The following is an 11,342-nucleotide window of genomic DNA, read 5'->3' on the forward strand; positions in this document are numbered from 1 at the left end:
TAATGAATCCCACCTAGATTTTTACCCACAGAAGTCTTCCAAGATAAAACTTGCTTAAAAGAAATAATGTCTGAACTCTCCCAAGGGAAGCTGGACATGTCACCTTAGGCTGTTTTGCAAACAAGTCATTTCTTTCGATCCATGAAACTGAACTGGGCTCAGTTTTGTCTTCAGTGACAACTCAGAATAGGTAAGAGAAAGCTAACTTGCTATTAATTTGCCTCAAGTCCACCCATGTGGCACAGTCTGCTTCTTCTCTGCTAAAACCTTGGTGGGATTTTGTGAGAGCCATTTGCTCCCACTTGCTTCAGCTTCTCAAAAAAAATTGATTTGTGATCTAGGAAGGAAAGTGAGAATTATGAATGGGCTGCCTCTCCTGCTGCTTCTCCTTTGGCTCCTGCCTTCAATTACTCAGAAGATAACGCAAACCGTATGTGTAGCCAAGACCCCTCTGCGAATTGTAAAGGACTACTACAAGTCTGGGGATCTCATTATTGGGGGGAATTTGCTCCTGGAAAAGTTTGTTCTCTATGACATGATAGAGTTTGACCGTGAGCCATTAAAGACAAGAATTACAAGTAGGTAAGTTTCACTTGGAAGGGAATGGATTAGAAAAAAATCTGCTTTCTTTGGGATTCAGGAAACTCCTTTCGTAAATTTATTCAAATGATGCTTTGAGATTCAGAAGCCTGGTACTTTCCTGAATAAAGAAGCGTTCTTCTAAAATAGTGTTGAATGTACCAGTTTCATCAGGAAAATGATAAACAGAATAATTGAGGAAGGGTATATATGTCAGAAACTGCACTGGGTTAGTGAGAAAAGTCATTTATTATTTATTAGGTCAAAAAAAGTCATGTTGGAAAACTAAAAAAAAAAAAAGGCAAATCCAGTTACAATGGACAGCTAATCTATCTTGTGGCCTTCAGTGGAGTATTGTGAACTGAGTGGTTCCAGAGCTGAAACACCCTTCAAAGGGTTAATCAAATGGCCAAATCTATTAAAGATATTTATCTTGTGGAGGAGTAATGGCTGTTTAGGGTTGTAAAGGTATAAACTTCTCATCCTCTCTTTACCTGGACCATCCACATGATCTTCTTAAACATATCAGGATCACAACAAATATATTCAACACCTCAAAGACTGGGAGAGCACACATACAAACGCAATAAAGGAAAGACTACCTCCCTTAGCACACAAAAGCTTCTCTCTAATATTTCCCAATGTTTTCTCTTTATAGCGTTGAATTCAAGAATTATCTGCTAATTCTGGCCTTGGTACATGCAGTCACAAAAATAAACAAGGATTTGGTTCTGCTTCCCAACATCACCCTCGGCTTCCATATTTATGACAATAAGGAGAGTGTTAGGAGGATTTCCTGGAACAGCCTTTCTCTTCTGTCTACACGAGGTCAAATGGTTCCAGGTTACAAATGTGACAAGCAAGATGCATTGCTCTCTGTTGTTGGAGATGTCAACTCCCAATACTCAAGGCAGATGGCCTCCATCTTCAGCATCTTCAAGGTTCCACAGGTAAAGGGTTTGTGTAGGGTGCCAGTATAGAGCAAGCAGAAAACAAGACACAGAAGTCACAGATGAAGCCAAAGTTATTATATTTTGTGTGTCAGGATAAATTTCTTTATACCTATATTGCAAACGGATAATAAAGTATTTCTGAAATGCTTTCCTGGATGAGTTTTTTTTTCCTAATGCAATGTAAATGTAATCATGCTTCAGTCTGGTTTATTGTGTGAATCACGTTGATGATTTATTACCTTGGCTTCTCATATATCAGAGCCAGGCAAACTATGTCAGTTATACCCTTCACAAGGTTTATCCTTGTCTTAGGAAAGACCCAAGTCTGCTCTTGTGAGTTTTCCTTCCTTATGGATTGGGTTTGTTGACATTTTAAGAGAGCAAAGGACCATACCTGTATTGCAGGCAGGAAAGCAAAAGGAATGGGTGGAAGAGTCTGAGTGGGAAAACTGAACAAACCAGATGTGATTCAAACACAGTTTGATGGAAGGAGCAAGGGGACTCTGTAGCTATCCCAGTTGAGGGTGTAGGAGAGCCGTACAGACCCACAAGTTTTCCAATGTCAGACCTGCCCCAGGTAGCTCCCTTAGGAAAGTAAGAACCCCACCTCCATTTAGTTGAAGTGATAGGTTCTCCTACTGAAGGTTACTGGCTGCCATAAAGTCTGGCTAGAACTATGTTTTTGGCATGAAAAAAATACAAAATGTTTTCCCTCATCCCTGCATTCCCCATGACCAGTTTGTCTTCAGCCAATGAAGATTCACCTAGGTGATTAGAGAGCTCCAAGTTGTTTGGCGAAATCCAAATTCTTCCTCATGGTGCATAGCCTTGAGGCCTGGCACAAACTGGTTCAAACTGTCATTCCCCCTTCCTTATTTCTCATGAATTACTCACACAGGTTTATTGACCATTTGTTTCCCCATGCCCACCACTCTACCCCACAGCCATTGATGGCAGAATGCCCATGAGGTGCCAGGGTGAAGATGACAGACCTGACATCCAAAGATGCAGACCATCTACATCCATCTGGTCACAAGGAATTCAGCTCAGTGAAAGGGAAGTGATAGATAGAAAGAAAAATTATATTTATTAAATTATATTTATCTATCACTATTACTAGTCTTTAAGTGAAGTACACTTGTAGAATAAACCAATCTTGTTTATACATAGCAGAGAAAAAGCATTCAGCTGCATGATCTTCACACGCCTGTTGAAATCTGAATTTGTCATTGTAACTGGAAGCCTCTCACTCTATTCAAAATGAATCCATCAAACTGGCAGGGCAAAAAGCTTCTGATACTGACCCTTAACATAACTATAACATATTGTCCTAAAAAGTATGACAAGGTTCTCCTTTTCTGCAGTTCGGTTTTCACTTCCTCAAGTTTACTCAAGGAGACAAAACTGCTTTTCCTTCCTTTTTCCGGATCAGCCCCAATGAATTTCCTCAGTATGTGGGTTTAGTCCGGCTGCTCCTGTATTTCCAGTGGAACTGGGTTGGGCTGGTGGCCCCTGAAAATGACAGTGGAGAACTTTTCATCTCTACTCTGATGCCAATGCTGAAGGAGAAGGAGATCTGCCTGGCCTTCACTCACCTGTTGGAATCTATAGCTCCTGCTTTATCAGCATTGAAATGTATTTCTTTAATCCCAACCTGGGATAAAGCTGAGGTGATTATTGTATTTGGAGAATCCAAATGTATTAAAACGATATATATGTCTCTCTATTATTGGGAAACCAAGAGTAATTTTGTAGTTAGAGTTGTCTGGATCCTGACTTCCCATTGGGAAATAAGCGCATCTCACACAATGTTGGAATTATTAAAGCCTTTCCATGGTACTTTCCATTTCAGGGATCAAAGCCCTGATATCCCAGAATTCAGGCATTTCCTTCTGTCTTTAGACCCCTTGAACCCCCAAGGAGATGTCTTTCTCCCTCTATGGTGGGAAAAGATTTTTGGCTGCAAGATCCATAAACCAGGAGTGATTCTTCCAAAGGGGGAAAAACACTGTACAGGAAAGGAGAATTTTCAGAATGTGCCATCTTACATGTTTGAAACGAGCATGACAGGTGAAAGTTTCAATATCTACAATGCCATTTATGCTGTGGCACATGCTCTACATACAATGCTTGGATCAGGAGCACAACCAGCCATGATGAGGCTTGGAAAAAGGATCACAAATGTCCAGTCATGGCAGGTAATTTTTCTAAATTTTATCCAGTCCATAGATTTTCCCATAGAATTTCCCATAAACATTTCTTTCTTAATTTATGTCCATGTCACCCAGTTAATTATATCTGAAAAATAAACTAAATTATAAAATAGCAAACAGCAAACAAGCAGCAATTATTAAAATATGATAAAATAACTATAATGGTTTGATTAAAAAGACAATGCATAACTAAACCAGTTTTCAATAAGATAAGAAACATTCTTCCTACAAAGTCCTGAGAGATCTTGAATGGTTATCTGATTTTCATGGGATGAAACCCTATTCCAGGTAGGAGATGTCAACCCAGAGCAAGAGATGTAACATCTGGTTGCCTTTATGCAAGGTGTTTCAACAGACCAGTGAAATCCTGGCTAGATCTGTAGAACCACCAAAGTTTCTTCTTGCATGCTGCCTGCACCCAACCTGTAATAAGATGCTAGCCTCAATTTATTTTGACTTGCTTTGTTTTTAATGGCTGATCATCCTGTATGAACAAGGTCCATTTGTTTAGCTGCTTTCTTTGTATTGCTCAGCTTACTGTGTGAATGGAGCCCTTTTGAATCTCAGCACCCACCGAAGGGCTCCAATGCAAAGTGATGAAATGATCTCCTTCTTTTCCTTTTGAGATTATTAGCAATAGAACTAGCTGCTAGGCCTGAAGTCATCTTTCTTTTGGATCTTTGGCCTGCCACACTTTCTATGATTCTACTATGCATTTTCTATTGAGGGAAAAGGTAAGGAGTGAGATGCTACACAGCTATAACAAAATTCTTTCTAGCAAGCCAAGGTCATTTTTTGTCTTTGCCCCTCTACACCTGACCAGAACTGAATGGGTGGAACTGCCAGCATGGCAGTGGAAGAGTGGACCATGTGATGTGGGTGTGGGGGTAAGATTTTGAACTTTCAACCAGGTGGAGAAAATCGGGAAGCCTTCAGATTCAGGTTTTCCCAGACATGCCAACACGGCTCTCTTAGTAAACTGGAACTTTGAGGAATCCTTTGCCTCAGACTCTCATTTAATTATGGATGCTATTTGGAAACCTGACATTAACCTGAATCTTCATTAAAATACTTCATCAGCTACACCGACCTTTAGCATTTAGATTTATATACAGCCTCACAGTGAGTTACAGCCCTCTTTATAGTATTTTACAGGGATCTCTAAATGGTTTACAGAGTCAATATATTGTCCCCAACAATCTGGGTCTTGGTTTTACTGGCCTCGGAAGGATGGAAGTCTTAGACAACCTTGAGCCGGTGAGAATTGAATTGTCAAACTGCTGGCAATCGGCAATCAGGAGAAGTCATCTGCAATACTGCATTCTAACCACTGTGCCACCATGGTTCATTAACCTGGCTTCCCTTTTCAATAAATCGGAATAGAGGTGGAAGGCACCTTACTTGGAGGTCTTCTAGTCCAACCCCCAACATACCATTTCAGATAGGTGGCAGCCCAATCTCTTCTTAAAAACCTCCAGTAATGAAACACCCTCAACTTCTGAAAGGAAGCTTTTCCAATGGTTAATTATCCTCACTGCTAGGGAGATCCATCTCTAATTCTCCAATATGAGATTCACATGGTTTCATGCTGCTTCTGATCACTCAGTTATCCATCAAGCTAACATGTAAAGCTTCAAAGATTTGGAATCATCTCCTAAAATTATGGTCAGCCGAGAATGATAGAATCCATAATGTTTCATTTTTAATTATTCCACTTTCCAAGGGTCTCTTTTCTTTCAGCTTCTTGCCTATTTGAAGAGCGTCTCTTTCAATAACAGTGATGGAAATGAAGTCTCTTTCTTGGAAAATGGACCAATGTCTGCTCGTTATGATCTTCTCAACTGGATTTTCCTCCCCAATCAATCTTTTGTCTACATGAAAGTTGGGCAAATGGATCCCAGGGTTTCTCAAGGCCAGGATTTCACCATCAACTCCAATGCAATCATCTGGGCCAAAAAGGTGGGCTGGAAGGAAATGTCCTGAATTCAGAAAAAGGCTCATGTTCTCCTGGACATGCATAAAGCTTTCTTCCCAAGGTCACTCATGTGGGTTATTTCTTGGGAAATAGCCCCATGTAGACAAGAGTTTCCTCCCAAATGGCCTGGCTGGGATGGCTTCATCAGGAACACAAGTATAGCGAAGGAGCAGATAATTGCAAGGACTTAGACTGCAGGGTGATGATGATGGCTGCAGTTGGGTCTTTGCACCATAATTTTGGCTAGGATGATGATGGGCTTTGCACTTTGAGGCAATGCTGGAGCAGAAGGGGCTTCATGCTGCTCTAGGATGCTGGGACATCGAAAGATTTCTGCTACACTGTGGCTCAAGGGTTAATGTCTCAATTAGGTTCAATAATTGGGGACTACCTTTAGCAATAGCAATACCACTAAGATTTATATACCACTTTATAGTACTTTACATAGATCTCTAAATGGTTTACAGAGTCAGAATATTGCCCTCAACAATCTGGGTTCTCATTTATCCAACCTTGGAAGGATGGAAGGATGAATCAACCTTGAGCTGGGGGAAATTGAAATTTTGTCAATCAGCAGAATGAGCCTACAAATTCTAACCACTCTTCTATAACTTGTTTACATGAGATAAGTCCCAGGAGCAAACATCAATTGGTTAGCTGGTAATGCCACTGGTCTCAATTCCCCAGGAACTCTTCTGGTTGATGTTTCAGGATGCTGAACCAGTTCTCCTAAAGGCCTTTTGAAGATGGAGATCTCAGTGTGGAAATTAAATGATGCATGATCTTTGATTAGATCATCTCAAACTTTTCTCTTGTAGAAGGTGCCCTTTGCCAGGTGTGGCAAGAAGAGGTGCCAAGCAGGTGAGAAGAGAACCATTCCAGAGGGTGAACAGGTTTGCTGCTACAGATGTGATCCTTGTCCAGAAGGGACCATTTCTAATCAGACAGGTAGAGCAACCTTCAAATGGAGATCTTCCAGGATCAAGGAAGCCATTCAATACATTAAAATATTAAGAGATTTGGGTGATTTGTGGTTGGTTTGACATGCTTCACAATACAGATGCAAATTGTTGTGACCCCCCCCCCCCAGTCTAATTTCTTATCTCTGAGGAACTAGGATTGGTCTCCTCACCAAATTTACCACATGGTGCATTCAAGACAAAAAAAATCAGATTTCCTGATCTTCTTTCCGTTCCTCTTACCTCATATCAGTGGGAAAACCAACTATGATCATTTCCCTGAATGTATGGTACAATGTGTTTGGGTGTTCAAATTTTGTATTATTCTTAGTGCAATACTTCTGTCAAGGTTATCAGAGTCCCTTACAAATTATATAACTGTCAGAGAAATAAATCAATTTTTCGTAATCTTTTAGGCTATCTCTACAAAAAGAGGCTGATTGAATGATGGGAGATGCTGGTTTGAAACAGAGAAATTCACTCCCCCAGATCCCATTAAACATGTGTGTTTTTATGTGTGAGATTGTGTGCATTTGTGTGTCACCTTATGATTTTGTAACACTCCAAATGATGATGAAACTAAGAAGCAAAAAGCAGGATTCCTGATTGAGAGAGCAGTGATTCTTCTTAGACTTCCATTAAAAAGTGGAAATAAAAATCAGGGGCCAAGCCTTCTCTCCAATGGTAGGTCCACTACCAGTTCGTCCCTGTTTGCCCCATCTTGCTTTTTGCTTCTGCGCATATGCAGATAAATTTTTAGTGCAGTTTGCATGTGTGCGCATGCAAGCACAGTGCACATCAAGTGTGCATCAAGCGTGGAAAGGGTGTGCCTCTGAGTGATCTGGCAGTACTATCTGTTATAAACTACCCCTGCTTCTCTCCCTCTTGAAAAAAATATTGTAATTGGTGCCTGGTGATTACAGAGGCAGAGATCTCAATCTCTGAGCAACTGATCCTCCAGGTTCATTTTGAAGAAAGTCATTTTGATTTTTACACGGCACAAAAAGTTTCCCAGAGGGTCCTTCCATTCCTTTCTTATTGAATTGACCAATGTGGAAAGGAGTCATATCTGAGATATGAGGCAGGATGTATAATTCTTATTATGATTGCGCATGAAATATTTAGACAAAGATGCTTCATTTCAGATGCAACTCGCTGTGACCCCTGCCCAGAAGACCAATATCCCAACAAGGACAAGGACCACTGCATTGCCAAGAAGATCCACTTCCTTTCCTATGAAGATACCCTGGGATACACTTTAGCATCTCTTACTATCTTCCTCTCTTTTATCACATTGTCAGTCCTAGCAATTTTCCATAAACATTGTGACACACCAATCGTCAAGGCAAACAACCGCGATCTCACCTACATCCTCCTGGTCTCCCTCCTGCTCTGCTTCCTCTCTTCCTTCTTTTTCATTGGTCAACCTGGAAAGTTTACCTGTCTTTTGCGACAAATTACCTTTGCCATTCTCTTTTCTCTTGCAGTTTCCTCTGTGTTGGCAAAAACTGTCATGGTGGTTTTGGCCTTCATGGCCACCAAGCCAGGGAACAAGACAAGGAAACTCTTAGGAAAACCACTGACCAACTCCATTATCTTAGCCTGTCCCTTAATCCAAGCAGTTCTTTGTGCTACATGGCTGATAACCTCTCCCCCATATCCCAATATGGACTTCCACTCCTTGGTAGGAGAGGCCATCTTAGAATGTAATGAAGGCTCAGCTTGGATGTTTTATACTGCCCTTGCCTACCTGGGTTTCCTTGCCTTTGTGAGTTTTATGGTGGCCTTTCTGGCTAGGAAATTGCCTGACAGTTTTAACGAAGCCAAGTTCATTACTTTTAGTATGTTGGTCTTTTGCAGTGTTTGGATCACCTTCCTCCCCACCTACCTGAGCACCAAAGGGAAGTCCATGGTGGCCGTGGAGATTTTCTCCATCTTGGCCTCTGGGGCTGGTCTCTTGGCTTGCATCTTTTTCCCCAAATGCTACATTATCCTATTCAGGCCTGATCTGAATTGTCGAGAGAATATAATGAGACATAAAAATCTATAATTTATATGGGAACTGTGAACTTTAACTTTACTTTGGGAAATTTTTATATCTGATGTTATTCCTGATGAGAATGTATCTGTTAATAAGCAATAATCATCCTCCCTTTCATTTTACTTAAATACCAATATTCTCCAAAGAAATTCTATGATCAGTTTAGAAAAAAAGCTTTGATATAAAAGATGTAGATATTAATTTCTAGCATGCCCATTTCTCACTTTATTTATTTTAATAATATGAGTTTTTTTGAAAAATTCTCATGTTATCTTTATGTCAGTTTTTTTAAACATGATTGTTTGCATACTTCCCTGATATTTTGCTGAGAAAGAAGGATGGACAGAGGAATGTATAGAAGAAAGCAAGAAAGAATGTTCGAGAATAAATAGAATAAATCATGACTTGTTCATTATTAAATAGGGATGAAGACAAGATTATATGTTGCTCTCTTGTTGTTTAACAACTTATATATAAAAGTACAGAAAATGCTTAGACATTTGCTATTTGGGAAAGCAACTGTCTATATAACGATGATGGTATGTTATGCAAGGACTCAAATCATTTCCACCAATGTTCCATAGATGTGATATATGCAGACTTGTTTTATGCATTTGAATACCAAGACTTCAAACACCAAGTTAATCATGTTTGACATAGAAATGGAATGCCCAATAAAGGAGATATTTGTAGCTAAGGATTGAAATGAGGGGTCCTTGGTGCTCTCTGACCTTGGCTGATTTCATGCAGACATTTTGTTTTCCGAACTAGGTAACATAAATCAGTGCTAGGGTTGATGAGTTAGCACTGACGATGTTACCTAGTTTATGTAATGAAATGTCTGGAAGAAAACAACGAAGCTCAGGGAGCAACAAGGACCTCAAATGGAATGACCAATTTATAAGAAACCCTTGTCAGAGAGAACTGAAGAACATCTATTCCCAAGGTCTGCCTAGAAAAATTCATGCTAAGGATAGGTGGATGAATTAGTGTATCATGACAAAATTGTAAAGATTGAAAAATGGCTGGAAGAATTATGAGATGTGCAAATATACATAGAAATGTTGTACATAATATTTGGTGAGGAATTAATTTTGGAGAAAAAGCAAATGTAATTAAGGACATTTGCTTAGAGGGAGTTGATGACTTTTCCCGCCAAAGAAGCTGAAAGAAGAAAAGGCAATTATTTGGATTTGTTGGAAATAATGGTCAGCTAAAGGAAAGAAAGTTATAGAGAGCTAGACTGAATGGGGCTGGTGGATGTTAGATTTTCCTATGCTTCCTTTGTTCATTTGTAATTCAACACAGTCTCCAGTTAACTAGAAAAACAATTGCAGGACCAATAAAATTCAGACCAAATACATTTCAGAGAAATTCTTCTGCAAATAGATTGGGGAACATGGGAGATCTCAATGTTTGGATGGAAGCTATTTTACAGGAGAGGGCCCACACAAGAAAAGCAGGACCTGCGTACTTCTACACTAATCAATTGTGCCCAAAATTGGACTGCTACCGTGTTTGCCCCAAAATATGATATCTCCTGAAAATAAGGCCACACCACATTTTTTGGGTGGGCAAAAATATAAGCCCTCCCCTGAAAATAAGACCCCTGGACAAACCCCCCTCCAGCCAGACAGTACGCCATTCACCAACCAGGCGGTATCCCAAAGGCGACAAGCCATGTGAACCGAAGGGGAAAGGTGCTTGTGTTGCTTGGCGCCTTCGGGATACCACTAGATCGGGGAGCAGTGCTGTGCCCAGCTGGAGAGGGGGGTTGCCAAGTGGCTGGCCTCTTGCAAGAGGGCTCCCGAAGAGCAGCAGCACAACACAGCAGCCGTGAAGTGACCATGCTCATGAGCAGCCACCCGGAAAACCCCCTTTTCAGCTGGGCACAGCACCCTTCACTGACCTAGGGGTATCACCAAGCCATGTGAGCACCTGTTCGCCACCCCCTGTCTCCCGCAGGTTGGTGCCTTCACAATGCCTCTAGGTCAGTGAAAGGGGCTCTGCACAGTTGGTGAGTGGGGGTTGCATCAGTGGCTTTTCCGCTCCCTGCTTGCACGCTTCCCAGCCTCATGATGCCCTGGCCCAACTCTCCCTGCAGAGCCAGGGCACCTCCACTGCCCCTGCTGCCTACCACCTGCCAAACTATGGAGGTAGGCTGCTGAGTCTTCCGGCAGTGGCCGCTCTGGGTGTACACTCTGCTGGCAGCAGGCCCACAAACCACTCACACAACCCCCCTCCCCATATTTTTCCATATTCAGTTACAACAGCATTTTATAGACCTTGGCAATAACATGTTCATGGTTAGCAGTTTCAACTTATTTTTTACACACCAAAATCCACTAAATTTCTCTGCCCTTACTAAATATTTTCATACATTGTAAGTATGTGAGTCTGTAACAAGAACATTATTCTTATTCCAATTCTTTTGACGAGTTTACGTTAAGCTAGACTCCTTTCAGTCTGGTTTCAGGCCTGGGTAAAGCACAGAAACCGCTTGGTCGCACTGACCGATGATCTCTGGTGGGCCAGGGATAGAGGACATTACTCTATCCTAGTGCTTCTTGACCTCTCAGCAGCCTTCAATACCTTCGACCATGGTGGGAGTGAGAGGCACCG

General features: G+C 41.1%; 1 protein-coding gene across 1 annotated transcript; it reads left to right on the plus strand.

Moving 5' to 3' along the window:
• The first annotated feature begins 535 nt into the window (after nt 1–535).
• LOC148049951 (vomeronasal type-2 receptor 26-like) lies at nt 536–8,729 on the plus strand. Its single transcript, XM_087705735.1, has 6 exons — nt 536–582; nt 1,238–1,529; nt 2,897–3,730; nt 5,486–5,704; nt 6,539–6,668; nt 7,825–8,729. The coding sequence occupies exons 1-6, from the start codon at nt 536–538 to the stop codon at nt 8,727–8,729; spliced, it is 2,427 nt and encodes an 808-aa protein (XP_087561861.1).
• The last annotated feature ends 2,613 nt before the right edge of the window (nt 8,730–11,342 follow it).

Source organism: Thamnophis sirtalis, unplaced genomic scaffold (assembly GCF_051295495.1).
Source record: "Thamnophis sirtalis isolate CommonGarterSnake01/CBP01778 unplaced genomic scaffold, rThaSir2_p1.2 scaffold_1, whole genome shotgun sequence".
NCBI lineage: Eukaryota > Metazoa > Chordata > Lepidosauria > Squamata > Natricidae > Thamnophis > Thamnophis sirtalis.

Excerpts from the sequence above, each read along its gene's own strand:
- LOC148049951 (XM_087705735.1), top strand. The coding sequence starts at position 536 with ATGATAGAGTTTGACCGTGAGCCATTAAAGACAAGAATTACAAGTAG. Across the intron at positions 1,530-2,896 it reads GCATCTTCAAGGTTCCACAG|TTCGGTTTTCACTTCCTCAA; the intron begins GTAAAGGGTTTG and ends CCTTTTCTGCAG. Across the intron at positions 5,705-6,538 it reads CAATCATCTGGGCCAAAAAG|AAGGTGCCCTTTGCCAGGTG; the intron begins GTGGGCTGGAAG and ends TTTCTCTTGTAG.